At 37.9% G+C, this 16,393-nt stretch overlaps 3 protein-coding genes across 3 annotated transcripts in view; 2 read left to right on the top strand and 1 right to left on the bottom strand.

Moving 5' to 3' along the window:
• oclnb (occludin b) overlaps positions 1-4,547 on the top strand; it is a 5,241-nt gene extending 694 nt beyond the window's left edge. The window contains exons 2-8 of the mRNA XM_016558133.1: positions 169-832; positions 1,050-1,217; positions 2,251-2,357; positions 2,891-2,989; positions 3,134-3,305; positions 3,741-3,782; positions 3,920-4,547. Of these exons, the coding sequence (XP_016413619.1) occupies positions 169-832; positions 1,050-1,217; positions 2,251-2,357; positions 2,891-2,989; positions 3,134-3,305; positions 3,741-3,782; positions 3,920-4,018 (1,351 nt within the window). The 3' untranslated portion in view covers positions 4,019-4,547. The remainder of the gene's footprint in view (positions 1-168; positions 833-1,049; positions 1,218-2,250; positions 2,358-2,890; positions 2,990-3,133; positions 3,306-3,740; positions 3,783-3,919) is intronic.
• Positions 4,548-4,775: 228 nt separating this feature from the next.
• On the top strand, positions 4,776-6,930 carry gtf2h2 (general transcription factor IIH, polypeptide 2). The gene is made up of 11 exons (XM_016558132.1): positions 4,776-4,836; positions 5,079-5,160; positions 5,451-5,528; positions 5,620-5,656; positions 5,748-5,834; positions 5,912-5,962; positions 6,042-6,096; positions 6,171-6,276; positions 6,388-6,478; positions 6,577-6,664; positions 6,734-6,930. Exons 2-11 carry the CDS (start codon positions 5,105-5,107, stop codon positions 6,928-6,930), a joined length of 846 nt encoding a protein of 281 aa, XP_016413618.1. The 5' UTR covers positions 4,776-4,836; positions 5,079-5,104.
• A 1,075-nt stretch (positions 6,931-8,005) lies between these two features.
• Positions 8,006-16,318, bottom strand: erap1b (endoplasmic reticulum aminopeptidase 1b). The gene is given in 20 exon segments (XM_016558151.1): positions 8,006-8,371; positions 8,487-8,568; positions 8,644-8,784; positions 8,857-9,018; positions 9,203-9,387; positions 10,778-10,934; positions 11,095-11,278; positions 11,503-11,582; positions 12,618-12,775; positions 12,868-12,951; positions 13,255-13,386; positions 13,492-13,623; positions 13,760-13,873; positions 13,973-14,127; positions 14,214-14,334; positions 14,432-14,492; positions 14,494-14,555; positions 14,706-14,844; positions 14,952-15,459; positions 16,226-16,318. Coding segments are annotated over 19 exon segments (2,811 nt in total). The 5' UTR covers positions 15,443-15,459; positions 16,226-16,318; the 3' UTR covers positions 8,006-8,200.
• Between the last annotated feature and the right edge of the window lie 75 nt (positions 16,319-16,393).

Below are 16,393 nucleotides of genomic sequence, written 5' to 3'. Positions count from 1 at the left end.
TATATATATTACTTTAGTTAATTATTTTATTTCAAGTAAAGTGTTTTTATGGTTTTAGATTTAGTTTTAGTTAACTTTAATAACCCTGTATCTGAGTAAAGTTTTAAAACACAATTAGTTAATAGTTTTCCTTTTACTCATCCATATTATCTCACTTTATCATTTCAGTCACCACCGATCCTCCCATCGCACACCTTCTTACCACCCTGATGAAATGCTTCACTTTTACCGCTGGACGTCACCCCCTGGTGTCATGAAGATTTTGTGCATCATTATCATCATTTTGTGTGTGGCTATGTTTGCCTGTGTAGCCTCCACACTGGCATGGGACTATGATGCCAGCGCCATGGGCCTCGGGGGTCTTGGGATGGGAGGCAGCTATAGCGGTGGATCGTATGGCGGTGGATCGTATGGCGGTGGATACGGCGGTGGGCTTGGTGGATATGGAGGAAGTTACGGTGGGGGTCTCGGAGGCTATGGAGGCGGCACATACATGGACCCGAAATCAGGCAAGGGCTTCATCATAGCGATTGCGGCAATCACCTTTATCGCTGTGCTCATCATCTTCATCCTGGTGGTGTCGAGACAGAACACTGCACAGTCTCCATCATTCTATCTGGCCTCCATCATTATTTGTGCCATTCTGGCTGCACTCATGCTCATCGCCACCATCGTGTACCTGGTCGCTGTTAACCCCACTTCTCAGACATCTGGATCCATGATGTATAGTCAGATCTTGCAGATGTGTGCACAATACAAGAACCAAGATCAGGCCTCTGGCATCTTCATCAATCAATATTTATACCACTACTGTGTAGTGGAGCCTGAAGAGGTGAGCATGTTCTCCTGACTGGGAGTAGGCCATCTTCATAATAATATTTGTTCAGTTCAGGTTGGCTATTATCAGACACGACGTAATACATTTCTGTTGTGTAGAAATGCTAGTTGAGATTCATTCAAACACAGAAGCCAAACTGCCACATTGTCCTCTATATTGTTGTTCATTTGCAGTGCTATTCAAGTGTTTTATTTCTTTCTTTCTCTTCAAGGCCATTGCCGTTGTTCTTGGGTTTCTGGTTGTGGTTGGATTGATCATCTTACTTGTGTTCGCGGTGAAGACCCGAGGGCAGATCAGGAGATACGGCAGGGAGCGTGTTCTGTGGTATGACGTGAAGACCATCACCGACGGCCTCACGTCTCAAGGCATCGGGGAATGGGTAAGAATTTTCACTAGCAAATTCCAAAAAAGATATGTTTCATTTCATGTCCATGTTAGTTCTGTGTTTTTCTTTATTCAGTGCAATGTGTGGATTTATGATGTCATGAAATTTAATACTGTTTGTAGCACTTGTTGTGCTACTACTACTACTATATAATACCAAGAATGCTTTTTGATACATCTTGTTTTATTTTCAACGGTTGCTATGTGGTGCCTATAATTTCTCCACTGTTTTTAGGAGTATCACTGGTCTTGAGCATTACTATTAAGACCATCCATTAAGAGAAGTTGCAGAGAAAGATTTCCATGAAGAGGTGTTTTTATGTCTAGTTTCAGGGTGTGTCCTCTTAAGCACTTTCACTTGATGGAAAACGTGATCCAAAATTCCATAATGAAACACATGGAACACTTAATAGTGACTTAAAAGTTTATAAACTGGTAGGTGGGAATTGTTAGACCAAAAAACATCAGCGTGTTCTAGTGTTTTTAGGTCACTCCGTTGGCTTTGTTCTTACACAATTCACCATGTAAGCAGTGGTAGTTTTGTCCTTTATGTCACAATGGTATTTGTGGAAGTGGTGGAACCGGTTTTGCCTGGCTTTAATGTTTGTCCAGACTATTTACCATACAAAAAGGACGGCTGAGTGCATTGGGGAAACAGAGAAGCTCAAGTAAAAGAGGCCTACAGCAACACTTACAGGAGTGGCAGACTACCAAATGATGAGTGAAAATGTTTTGAGATGACAAATGTTGTCATGCTGGCTGTATGGAGGGGTGGGGTATTAAAAACATTTTGGAAAAAAAACACCTTTTGATGCAGTATTAAGACGGGGCTTGTAACGGGTTTTAGTGTGTCAAAAATATTTTTTATTGTTAATTGCACATTATGCTTCCAATGAAATATGAAACAGTTGAAGGGTGAGCTAAATACTTTTTTTATATGGAATTGCCTGCCGTAACGTTATTTATTTTTTATTCATTTATACAAAATGTCTAGATAGGAACTCAGACTTTCTTTGTTTTTTCTTCAGGTTAAAAATGTTTCTGGAGATCCAGAGGCTTTTGTCAATGACCACAATGATCAAATCGGGGTTACACAGCCAATGGTTTACAGCCAGAAACCAATTTACCTTCCAAGGTAGGTCATCTCAGTGCTTTTAAAGATTTTATTGCAAAAGCAAATGCATTACTTTTCATCTTTCTGTAGACTTTGTTCTGTGACTGTTCTACAATACGTTTGATTTTTGTAGATGTGAATTACATTTGTAGTGGTTGACTATAATGATAATATCTGTATGCAATTTATTTAATAATCACAAATGATTAATTATTTAATTATTAATGACAAATAAAATGTACACAAAGTCACGTTGTAGGCAGAATGACCACAGACAGACTCCGAATGCTTGGTCTGCTCAATATTAGTCTGTCACTAGACTAGGTGACACAGAGTGAAGGAATCCAGGAAATCTTGTCCCTGTATGAATAGGACCTGGTGGATTTTGTTTTGTCATGAACATGAATAACCAGTTTCACAAACTTATTATGTGAACTATTGTGATCAGAAAGCTATTCTCACTGTCAGTTATAATCAAAATTGTAATAATGTCACACCTAAGTTATTAACAAAATTGCTATTGGTGTTGTTTTTTTAAAATTTTTTATCAAAAGTGGTTCTGACGTGACAAGCTCTTTAAGTGGACTGAAGGGCAAACTAAGAGACTATGACACTGGAGAGTCTGGAGATGAGCTGGACACTGACTATCAAAGGTGAGGAAAATCTTTGAGTTATAGTTGGTAGTACTGGAGCACTTTTTAAAAAAAAAATTGCACAGCATTTGTGACTTTATGTAATTAGTAACACTCTTGTCATATTTCCCCCTTTACCTCTATTTTGTGCTGCCATGCTCTCAGTGAGTATCCTCCCATCATGAATGAGCAGGAGAGGCTTGAGTACAAGAGAGAGTTTGACAGAGACCACATGGAGTACAAGCGTCTTCAGGCTGAGCTAGATGATATTAATCAGGGCTTGGCAGAAGCAAATCGAGAGCTGGACAGCCTGCAGGAAGGCAGCCCACAGTTCATGGTATGTAATTTATAAAGTGAAACACAAATTCACATGCTTAGAAAATATGCGTTGTAGTCCAAACGAGTCGTTCGTTGTAGTTTTTGAAAAGTGATTTCTGTTCAATAAAATATCTCCTTTTGAAGTGGACTTTGAACTTTGTAACTTTGCAGATCTTTTTTATGCCCAAACAGAAACATTACAGACTAACTAAAGTTGAAAAAGTGAAAAAGCATAATAGGACCCCTTTAAGATTATGGTTGTCAAGTCTTACAGTATAAAGTCACTTAATCTGTGGTTTTCACAGTAATCTCTTTCACCTTTAAATAATAATAAAATAACTTCTTTAACAATATTAAGCATTAATTTAATAATATCTCTCCTGTTTTGATAAAATCATTGTTATTCAAATATGTTACATTAATATATATTACTCTTGTTTTATTATCTAAAAAGGATGCCATGGATGTATACAACAGGCTTAAAAGTTTGAAGAAGGTAAACTCTTTCGGAATAGAATATTGTGAATTGCATAATTTGTCACAGCTGTTAAAAAAACCCCGTTTATAGTACATAATGATTATGACTTAAGTGTATAGGCAAATGTAATTTCTGACCTGTTTTCTTTCCCACAGTCTTCAGACTATCAGATGAAAAAGAAAAGGTGTAAACAGCTGAAGACAAAACTGTCCTTGATCAAAAGAAGGGTCAGCGATTATGACCACAGACAATAAAACCTGGCACTGGAAACTCCGGAGGGTATATTACGTGACATGATGTTTTGTTTTGGGACTTTACTGTATCTGTATTTCTGTATTAAAAATCTGTATCACTGTATTACTATCAAGAACTGTGTGGCTGCTGTATGACAGGTTTTTGCTTTTGAGCCAAACTAAGCTTGATCAAAATATTGTGGTATCAATGAAGTATTTTGTTTTATTTTTTAAAGCTAGATGAAGTTTCCTTTTAACCTTTTATCTTTATCCTCAGACATTTAGTCAAGTCAAAGTTAGTGTATCTTATATGAGACTGTGGCCACTTTTTGTTGTAGTTTTAGGGATCTTCAAGCAAAGACATTCCAATGTTGTTTGCTATAATCATTTCTTAGTGGATTTTCTTTTTTTAACTTTAGTTTTTTTTTAAACCTGTTGATTGATCTGTCACCAGAATAGCAATCTATTCTTTTTTAAGTACACATTTATAGAATAGGTGTGAATTCAATTTCAATTATAAAGTTTATATATTTTGGTTCTTAAGTCAATTATGTCGAATTTATAGAGAATTCAGGCAAATTGTGTTGAATGTACAGTACATTTTTTGCTCGTTATTTGTGTACATAGTAAAATAAAGCCATTCAGTTTCCAAATGTATTATTTTGTATTCATTTCAGTTTCTGAAATTAATTCAAGTGGGCAACTAAAAAAGCTAATCATAAACTGGTTTTATGGATCAATATATGGAGGCCCTCCCATAACTCGGAACTATTGTTCAGTTTTTGTACCGGAGGACATAACAAATCGACGGACAAGGGTTGCCCGAAAGTAAATACCGGGTGAATTGGATTGTTTTTTATAGTCCACTGATCAAGTTACATATTAATATGTGCTTAATACAAAAATACAGTTAATAGACATTTTCCTGTATTTGCCGTTATAAGTTTTAAAGTACGAAAATCTATACAACGTATAAGGGAGTCTCTGTGAGGAGACCAAATGCAGAAATCTATTGAAACTTCTGAGAGTACAAACCTTTCGGAAGAATAGAATAACTGTATAACATTCCCCCTAAAGAAAGCTTACAGTCTGTTACAATTATAAAACATGGATGAAGAACCAGAGAGAGCAAAACGCTGGGAAGGAGGATACGAACGAACATGGTGAGAAGTTGAGCTTTATGCCTAACTTTAACTTGTGTGCGTTTTAAATTTAAATGCATTATTTACCTCAAATTGCCACCAAAAAGTGGTCATTGTTAATAAAATATATTTCATAAAATATTATTTATACCGTCAATAATTGTCACTAAAAGTATAAAACATAAAGGCTCCGAAACTATGGCTTAATATGATTGTAAGGGGCATCACAAGACTATCAGCCACTGACTGATATTTATTAAAGCACATGAGAACACATACGCTGTAATGAGCAGTTGACGTGTCTCTCTTAGGGAGGTGCTGAAGGAGGATGAATCTGGATCTCTCAAAGCTACTGTGGAGGACATTCTTTTCCAGGCAAAGAGGAAAAGGTACAGCACTCGAATGCACAATATAAAAATCAGTTTGAGCTGATTGCCTATTGATTTGATATTCACTTGCAGTCTCTCTGTCACATTACAGAGTGTTTGAGAGTCATGGACAAGTTCGGCTTGGGATGGTAAGATGCATTTTACTCCTCCATAGTTATATCATTATTTTTTGTTGTCGGAGACTGATTATAATCATGCATATAATTCCCACCAAACCAGATGCGGCACCTCTTTGTGATCATTGACTCATCTAGATCAATGGAAGATCAAGACCTAAAGCCTAACAGGCTCACCTCAACCTTGAAGGTTAGTAGCACTGCATTTGTAGTGGCGTATACATTATATGAAATCTGTCTGAACTGATTTAATTTTGCATTCTTCAGCTGATGGAGTATTTTGTAGAGGAATACTTTGACCAGAATCCAATCAGTCAGGTAATGCACTCATCTCTGTATCTGTCTGTGAGTGTTTACAGCGTGTGCAGCCTCTGTTAACTGTACCATATTGTCCCAGATAGGGATCATTACCACCAAGAACAAGAGGGCGGAGAAGCTCACTGATCTTGCAGGTTGATGCATTAGTATTTGTTTGCATGTTTTGATACGTTTTCTTTATCATCAAATTCACTTTTACTCTTACCAGGGAACCCTAAGAAGCATACAGCAGCTCTGAAGAAAGCCGTGGACTCCACATGTGTTGGCGAACCGTCTCTCTACAACTCTCTGAACTTGGCTATGCAGACACTGAAGTAAGGCACATGCCACTTCCACCTGGAACTGAAATGTAACAGTGTTGCATACAGTGCTTCATAATCTACATATCCCTTTACCGCAGTAACCATATGTCTATTTTCATGCAGACACATGCCTGCTCATACAAGCAAAGAGATCCTGGTGGTTTTCAGCAGTCTTACCACCTGTGACCCAGCCAACATCTATGAGCTTATCAAAGTGAGTTTGAATGGTGTTAATGTCTGCATACTGCAATGGTTAGTGTATTTTGATGAACACGGATTTCTTTGTGGTCTTGTGTTTTAATATATCAACAGACTCTGAATGGTTTGAAGATCAGAGTGTCTGTGATCGGCCTGTCAGCAGAGGTTCGGGTGTGCACTATTCTCACAAGAGAAACCGGAGGTTGGTAGTCTTACTTTAACATGATTTCTCACTTGTGTAATGTTTTCTAAATTCTGTTTGGCCCAATAGGATCCTACAATGTGATTCTGGATGAGAGTCATTTTAAAGAGCTGCTGATGCTGCATGTGAAGCCGCCTCCAGCCAGCTCCTCCTCAGAGTGCTCCCTCATTCGCATGGGTAATCACACAGTCATTGTCACCACATTTACACAATTGTTGAAAGTTCAACACCTATTACTGGTAGCTAAAAGCTTAGTCATAAATTAGCTAAATGCTACCGCCAGACCCGAGAGATCGGCTGAATGGATTCGAAAACGGTAAAACTCAACTGTTTAACTCTAGGGGAGTTGGAAAATGAGCCTATTTTCAAAAATAGTGGAGTTTTCCTTTAATGGTTTCTTCTTTAAAATGACATTTAGCCTCTGTTTTCTCCTCTCTGCAGGTGTTTACTTGTCTAGCATGTAAAAAAGTGTTCTGCGTGGAGTGTGATCTCTTCATACATGACACACTGCACTGCTGTCCTAGCTGCATGCAGACTGACAGGACGTCCTGATGTAAGACGGCCTGACCAATCGGTCTGCACACGCAAACAAAGCCAAAACCTAGATATTTTAGGCAATATAGAAATCCTGGCCAGGACGCGTCCTGGGAAAATGGCACGTATGGTCACCCTAGACTACGAGACATCTGTGAACATCAGTACTGTGTGAACTAAACTGAGAGATGCAGAAGAAAAAGAGGAAGTCATCAGCCACTGATTATTGAGGGCTAATGTAATGAAAGCCGATGCTTGTCAGATCTTTGGCATCTTTCTGTTTACTTTTATCGTAGTTGTGCTCAAGCTGTAACTCTATGAAAGGGCGCCCCCTATGGGGAAAAGTGTCTCACTGGACCAAATGAAACCAGCAACAGAGGAAAAAAAATTTCGTGCTGTTTTTTCAGTGTTACATTTCTGTTGAAGCCACTGAGTTATAATAGATTTAACATGACAGCTGTTTCTATATTTTGTTTCCTACAGACCATGTTAATATACTTGACTGTGCTCAATGACTCAGAAGCAAACCTGTAACTAGGTGTTGAGATGAATTGTTCAAACAAATAAATTTGTTTTCTTTTTAAACCGTACTGACGTTGCATGACTTGTTTTTGCAAACTAAATGATTATATAAATATTGTATAAATGATTGCTGATATATAAGTTTAAAGTGTTGCAGCAAAATGTCTTGATTTCTAGAGTTAAAAGAGTTGATTGCAAGGACAAAACAGCGTATGATAAAAATAAAAGATATTACAGAAGTAATCCAATTCACTAGAATTTCATTTCAATACAAAAGGTTGGAGACGGATGAGATTCTTAAATTTGACCTTTACAAGCAATGGCACAGCTCTTCAAAAATATTCACCCCATATTCACAAATTCAGAATCAGTTTTCACACACTTTAGCACACCAAAGTTCTTATCAAAACTCTTGCATTATATTAAAATGCATTATAAAATGTATACATCTATGACTCTGACATTCACAGTTTAAGTGCTTCACAGCTCTGTATTTTTCTGCTGGTCATAGTGTCTGTGCAGCCAGGCCTTCAGTAGTGGGAGGTTCTTGTCCATCCAGCGAATGTTCTCTTCAATGTTCTCCAGGGCTTGCTGAATACATCTCAATTCTGCTCCGGTCTCAGCCCGCAAGGAACTGAAGAAACTACGAATCTGATGAAGCAGAGAAACACAATGTAATGAAGTGTTCTGATTACATGATGTGTTTTTGGTCTAGACCAGCTGATGAAAGCTCCTAATTATTTTTATAAAAAAACCCAATACCTACCTCAGCTAGCATTTCTCTGGTGGAATACTGGTTGGTCACTCCCACTACCATGTGCGCTATAGAGGGTGAGCCAAGATCAAACCTATAAACAAATATTTGAAGTCATTAAATGGCTCAGAATCCCACTATCGTGTGTCTAATTAGATCAGTATCTTACTTCTTAATCAGGGAGTCCCAGTTAGCTTTTAAAAAGTCCCATGCGTGTTTGTAGGCCTTTGGATTTTTACTGACTGAAGTCACAACATATGGCAGATCCTGAGTCTTCATCACCTCTCCCACCAGACTCTGCTCCATCATCCTGAAACAAATAAAGGATGACATGAGTGATTATTCTCATTTTCCTAAACTGATGTTTATCTGAATGTCTCACCATTTTAGCTTGTGATCGAGAGGGCTGGTTGTGAGGGCCATCTTTATCCTGCTCTTCATGGAGACGTACATGGATTCCTTGTACTTCTCAAACAGGAATTCCCAGCCATCCTCAGTCCGGGCACCGACAGAAAACACAGCCATAGTAACATCATTAGGAAGACTAGAGGACGGAAAGACAAAAATAATCAATTTCTCCTTACAGTTTCATTCATTAAGGGAGGAAAAAAGAAAACGTGCTATTACTTCTCCAGAGTTTTCATATTCTTAATGGAAACAGTGTAGACCAAAGTGTTCGTTGTTCAAAAGGAGGTTTCAGAAAGGAAAGAAAAATGATGACCTCTCACCTCATATTCCCATCTGAGTCCCTCCACCGGTTGAAGAGCTGGGTAGCCGTGCTGACACAGGGAGGATGACCCCGCACACAGCCGAACAGGAGCAGGTAGCTGCGCAGCATCCTCTGAGACACAGAGCCATCATCAGTCCACGACTGCTGGTCTATGAGCTTCCTGAACAGCTGCAGTATGTAGCCCTGGACCACAGCAAGAGAACCAGCATTAGTTACACATCTACAGCAGGGAACAAGGCATGGTGAGTTTATTTACACGTTTCATACAAAATGGTAATTTAATATGCTTTACATAATCACAATAAAGAGTTGATAAACAAAACGATGATGAAAGCCCTTGTTGGTCAGTTTTTTAAATGAACTAACGAGGGCTTTCACACTTTTTAAACGACAAATTTCCATGACTTTTCCAGTGGTCATGATTATTTACAAAGAGCACTTTTCTTGCCAATTAAATACTTTAGCATAACTAGAAAACTCTATTTTCATTACAGAAATTTCCATGACATTTTTTAAATGTATTTAACTTCCAGGGGAAATTTCAGGTAAACAATTTTCCAGATGACAAAATGACAATTTTTCCATACCAAATTTTATAATGTATACTACTGTTCAAAAGTTTGGCATCAGTAAGATAAAGAAAAAAGTAATTAATACTTCTAATGCACTGGATTGATTAAAAGTGACAGTAAAACATTTATACATTTTCTATTCAAAATAAATTCTGTTTCAGCAGCACTATTGTTTTCAACATTGATAATAATAAGAAATGTTTCTTAAGCACCAAATCAGCATATTAGAGTGATTTCTGAAAGATCACGTGACACTGAAGACTGGAGTAATGGCTGCTGAAAATTCAGCTTTACAATCACAGGAATGAATTATACTATATTAAAACAAACAAACAAAAAGGTTATTTTCAATTGTAATAATATTTCACAGTATTACTGTTTTTACACTGCAAAAAAATGCTTTTCTTACTTAGATATTTTGTTTTATTTCCAGCCCAGATATCTAAAAATTCTTAAATCAAGATGTAAGAATTTAAGAATTTAGATAATTTGAGAAATTAGATTTTCTAGACAAGTGAAAATTATTGTCTTGTTTTCAGAAAAAAACAAGTCAAAATTAAGTGAGCTTTTGCTTGAAACAAGCAAAATAATCTAAAAAATGGGGTAAGCAAAATAATCTTGTTTTCTGTTTGAAATAAGATTATTTTGCTTACCCCATTGGCAGATTATTTTGCTTGTTCTAAGCAAAAACTCACTTAATTTTGGCTTGTTTGTTTCCGAAAACAAGACAATAATTTTTACTTGTCTAGAAAATCCTTCTTGATTTAAGAATGTTTAGATATTTTGGCTGGAAACAAGACAAAAAAAAAAGCATTTTTTGCAGTGTACTGCACTACTGAATTGTTTTTATTGAATTATCTATTATTAAATGTCAAGATGCATTTTAGTTTTATTCTCAGAACTGCACAGACTGAAAAGAAGCCGATTTCAAATCTGAATCCTGAATGAATGAATCCACAAGCTAGGAGGTCAAAAAATACAGTAAATGATCCCTGACTGACCTTCATCTGGTTCTCCAGCTCCACCATGTCTCTCTTCTCCATCAGTTTGTACAGAGGCACAAGCTCACTGAAGCCCTGTGTCACTGGCATAATCTCAGTTTCCTTGCTTAGGTACAGGGTCAGGTCTAAAGCCTTATCCAGCGGAAGCTTACCAACACTGTCCACGACACAGGGAGGGAAGATGATTTTAAATCAGCTTGCCAACACTTTTATTGTATGATCTGCAGTACTTTACATTGACTTGTTTGACTCCTGATACATTTTCATCCCACTGACCAATAAGAGCACGTACTGTATGCAGATGAATGAGGACTGACCTGACCAGCTGGAAGGCGTTGCTGATGAGGCTGGCCCGGTCATTGCTGCTGAGCACTGTGTGATTGTGTTTGAGCAGCGTGATGAGGTCATCCCAGCCAGAACCCTCATAGTGCACAATGTAATATCCACTCATGTCCACATTAAACTTGATCCAGTCCACCTCCTCCGGCAGATGCAGAGCATCTATGACGACATATACAACAGATCTGTTAGAAATCAGTGCTACAGTGTTCTATGGATGATCTTTCAGTCTTTGTGTCGTTTAGAGATGTCTAAACACTGACATTTTAAAAACTTGAAAACAAATGAATGTAAATTATTATCAAAACAATATATTATATAATATCATTTAATAATATTAGCACAAAATTAGTAATATTATTAAATAATTCTATTAAAAGAAATACCTGTTTTGGTCTTAAGCAGGAAGCGGTGCACTGTGGCTGAGCCGCTGGTAATGTAAGTCAAAGGAACGTGCCACAGGAAGCTGTAAGATCAAGAATTTACAACCAAGTGTAAAAAAAGAGGAAAATTAAGAGTCTGAAAATAAGTCATACATCTTTATAAAGCCCCATGTACACAAAGAGGGACTTGCTGTGACAAAGCAAATGGAATTTATTCATTTTCAGCAAGAGTTCACGATCACTGGCAATGTGTCTCCTGTGAGATACTGTTTTGTTACTGAGTGATTTTACTTTGTAAATTATTTAGATTTGTGCACATACAAGGATATAATTCTAAAGAAATTATGTGTGGAAAACCATGTCAAAAATTGAGTGACTTGGATTCATACATTGATAATAATTCATCTTGTTCACACGATATGTAAGATTCACTGCTGCCCCACTGTTTTAGCTGCAAGAAAACTAACTTATCTTATTTTGATTGCAATACATCTCAATTGTGACAGCATTTTAACCCTCTGGTGTTGTTGGCAGTCAAAAATTACTGTTTTTTTGTACTATATTTCAACTTAAACTGTGGTAAATCTTAAATGCTTTGGACGCAGACTTAAGTTTGGTTTCTTTTTAAAGAAGACGCTTGACCGATTAGTGCTGAAGTGAGAAATGTTTAAAAAGTGAAACAAAAAAAGTTTATTATTATGAAAAATGCACAGAAATACTATTTTAAAATGTTATATCAAATATATATTTTCCAAAACATGTTCACTCTGAAACTGATAGAGTTATGTTCCAAACTGATATCTCCCCCCAAAAAATAAAAAAATAAATAAAGAGCTTTCAGTAAGTTTTTTGTTTCGGCACAGTACCAACAATTTCTACTTGATGAAATTAGCTTCCCAATCATTTCCAATGCTGTCATTTTTACCGCAAACAAATACATGTGTGACTATTTTTTTCAGTACCGTTTAACCTTTTCAAATCATGTCCATGATTTTTTTTGGTGTGTGTAAATGACTGTACAACACAAGAGGGCTAAAAGTATAAACCCTGAAAAATCACTATCAGTATCACAGGCATAAAAATTAAGAAATTGTCGATCTTTGATATTAATATTAAACCTGGATGTTTGTGAGGGGTCATCACTCTTTAGGTAACGCTCTTGACTTAGTCGGACTTCGCGACCTTTGACCTCCACCGTAATGAGTGGAAAGCCCTCCTGCAATGTCCACGTCTCCATCATAGCCTTAACATCCAGCTCGTCCTCAGAGTGCCATTTCTAAAAGATAAAATATCACAGAAGTACATCACAACAGCACTTAAAAACAGGGTAAAGAGAGTTCAGAGTAATGATGTAACAAAGTAACCCACAGAAGCTCCAGAGTGTGAGACTGAGCGCCGGCAGGACTCATCACCCTTCAGTCTTCCTTCATCCAGACCATCAGAGTCACACACCTATAACAGAGAGAGACATTGAGACAAACCTTGTTAACACACTACTATATCATGAGACATTTTGATCCTGTACTCCTAAAACTTTGTGAAATTTTGTGAGCAAAAAAGGTCCATTGTCAATAGTGTAGCAAGAAGCACAGCTCACAAAGAAGTCTTTTTAGTCATAGAATGATGACTGATGACTGGATTTCACCTGGGAATCTTAACAGGTAAATGTAACCGCAACTAATGAATTATAAGAAAGCCCACACAGTTTACTGCAGAGTTCTATGCATCTGCATCACACATGTAATTTGTACTCACATTGGTCAGACTTTCCCACAGGTTACTATTGACCGTATTCTGGTAACTGTAGCGTTTTAGGTATCTCACAATGCCCAGTTTAAACGCATCTGGGGTCAGAAACTCTCTCAGCATGTTCAGAATACAAGCCCCCTGAAATGACATTAACAATCGTAAAATGGTTTTAAAAAGCTATTGAAAGAGTATAACAAGAAAAACATCTCGCACAGGAAAACTTTCCAAAGTTTTATTATGCACCTTGTCATAGGAAACATCATCAAACATTTCCTGTATCTGAGCAGGATTCTCCACCGGTGTGGACACTGGGTGAGAGGAGCTCAAGGAGTCTACCTCCATGGCCTCAAAACACTTCTCTAGGAAATAATCCTCCTGTGGCACAAAAAAGATTTGTCTTCATATTAGCACAGATCTTCATCCAAATCATGCAGAGTGCTTTTAAAATTATGATTATGGAAATAAAAAGCCTATATATATATATATATATATATATATAAAGGTAACGTACAACTTGCAGTTCAGGATTGGTGATGTTGACAGACACAAACTCCATGAACTTGGCAAAACCTTCGTTCAGCCACAGATCATTCCACCACTGCATGGTCACCAGGTTTCCAAACCACTGACAAGAACATGCAAAGAATGAACAATTCATTAACTAACCACAGCAACGTGTTACTGGAATACATCCCATAATAGTTAACTGATGTCATAAGTTCACCTGATGGGCCAGTTCATGGGCGATGATCATCGTGATGCCCAGCTTGTCAGAAGCAGAAGACTTGTGGGGGTCAAAAAGAAGGCCTGATTCCCGGTAGGTGGTCAGACCCCAATTCTCCATCGCTCCAGACTGAAAGTCTGGGTTGGCAGCAAGATCTACAGAGCAGATTATATAAATAGTGAATTCAGAAATCTGCCTTTTGCACTTTAAGAAGTAGACGAAATGCCTAAGTGGAGCTAACCCTGTTTAGGTAGAGGGTAAGGAATGTCAAAGTAGTCATCATAGAAGTCAAGCAGTTTCACTGCAGCGTCCAGAGCAAACTCTGCCTGGTCGATCTTCTCTGGCACAGCATACACTGAAATCTGAATTCACATCAAGTAATAATTGATGGAGGTGGTATCTTATAGTACAGTACATAAGGGTTTGGTTTTAATGATGTAAGACGGATCATCTTCTAACCTGGACTCCATGCTGACTCGTTTTGCTGATGGACAGAAAGTCAGAGACAATGAAGGCCACTCATCTTAACACTCACATCAAACTGGTCCTCAAACAGGCCGCCTGGCAGCTCTAATGTTCTCAGCTGGAGTAAAGGAAAAAAGAGTACACTCAACAGAAGAATCAGTGTCTCCAACGGCAGATTAATAGTTCATGCACTTTATGATTTATTCAGGTTTTAGTCAGAAAACAGCAGGATTGATCAATGGAGGTTCTATGGATATTATAACAACACCTTAGGCATGTTTGAGAGGGCAATATGCTTTGCTTCTCTGCGAATCCGCATGGAAAAGTTGGCTTTGAAGGCAGGTTCATCAAAACAGGGAAAAGCTGCCCGGGCACTAGTCGGCTCAAACTGTGTGGAAGCCACAACCCTGAGAACGTGATTGGCCCAACATCAGATTGTTACTTCTAAAAAATGATAAATCACTTTCAGAGCCACTCATAGAGATATTGGCTGTGCTTACATAAGGGTTCTCACCTGAGGTCTCCCTTGCTGGTCCGATATGTGCTTTTGTAAAATCCATGAAAGCTCTCAGAGAGGCTGGCGGCAAACTCCAGTTGAATTGAATATACATGCTCTCTCTTCAGCAGTGCATGCTCAGATATAAGTGCAATCTGCTGGAAGTATGGGTACTCCAGCACCTTTAGGGCCTGTAGCTGACCTATGTCTGAATCCAGCAACCTTGCATTGGAGATATGAAGATCCTTGCTGTGCAGTATGATATTCTTGGTGTTTTCGTGGACCTCAATTTGGATCTGCACCATTCCAGTAAAGTCTAAACTTGTGAGGTTGGGGTGGATAAGGAGATGGTAATGAAGAGGAGATGCTGTGTCTGGAAGTCTCATTTTGTTCCATGGGAATGGTTCTCCATTGGTTGATGTGGGGAATGAAGTGGTCTCTGGAGTGACTGCAGCCCAGAGGTGAATGGGCAAAACTATGAGATTCACAAGCAGAGCAAAGCTAGTCATAGCTGCCCAGTACTACACTGTAGGGGAAAAGGGGGAAAAATTTATTATAAACTCCGATAATACAACACAAGCTCATAAGCTCAATATGGGCTTGATTACGTTGAACAAGTTCTGTTTTCGACTTTGTTTAAAAATAATTTAGTGAGAAAGTGTATAATAATGCACTTATATAGGCTAGGTTACACTGCATAGCCCCTCTTGTATAAATCTAATTTCTCCGAATCGGTTCTTTCGAACAATTTGTTTACGTCATGACGTAGTCATATTCTGTTTAAAACATCCCAGTAAAGCCATATGTTGCACTTTTACCGACCGATTATGTATAATAATGTGTTTATTGTAATTTCACATGCCCAATGTCTGTTAGTTGCGCATGATTCTGCTCATAAAAACATCATTTATAGAAAAAACGCTTTTTAATAAAACGTTTTAATATTATCTGTTAAAAACAACGCCGTTTCGCACGTGTTAAGAATGTCATGCAGCCAAGTGCAGAATGCTCTACTATCAGCTTACCGGTTTCCTACTCATTAGGCTACATGTTCGAGAGCGACAGTTCAGTCATTGTTGACTGGTTTTGTGAACCATTTCAACAGATTTAATAATCTTTTGATCAAACTCGCGGTAAATGTAATGAAAATTCTACATTCAGTTATGCACAACACCAACGTCTACTGTAATGTAAACCAAAACGGCACTGCGCGTGCAATACGCTCAACCAAATGTCATCTGTGCCGTATTGTCACGTGCCAGAGATGAAATGCAAGTTTATTTTCATATCACAGAATACTTACAATTACGAACTACGCTTTTCAGTTAAAATCCTCGATGTGTTAAAAAATGAATCCAGGTTTGGTTCAGCTGAGCGTTCAAATCAAAGAATGTGAAAGTGAAAATACAATTCTTCAACATTTGCATCATGGGAAGTTGTTTTTTAAAATTAAAGGCGCT

The sequence above is a fragment of the Sinocyclocheilus rhinocerous genome, unplaced genomic scaffold (genome assembly GCF_001515625.1).
Source record: "Sinocyclocheilus rhinocerous isolate Xijiao unplaced genomic scaffold, SAMN03320098_v1.1 scaffold196, whole genome shotgun sequence".
In the NCBI taxonomy this organism is placed as follows: domain Eukaryota; kingdom Metazoa; phylum Chordata; class Actinopteri; order Cypriniformes; family Cyprinidae; genus Sinocyclocheilus; species Sinocyclocheilus rhinocerous.
Note: the sequence above shows the minus strand (reverse complement) of the source record. Positions and strands in the feature narration are given on the sequence as shown.

Bases quoted from the DNA above. Each gene is read 5' to 3' on its own strand.
- gtf2h2 (XM_016558132.1), top strand. From the start codon at position 5,105: ATGGATGAAGAACCAGAGAGAGCAAAACGCTGGGAAGGAGGATACGAA. The intron at 6,277-6,387 runs GTAAGGCACATG...ATTTTCATGCAG, and splicing joins TTGGCTATGCAGACACTGAA to ACACATGCCTGCTCATACAA. The intron at 6,665-6,733 runs GTTGGTAGTCTT...TTGGCCCAATAG, and splicing joins TCTCACAAGAGAAACCGGAG to GATCCTACAATGTGATTCTG.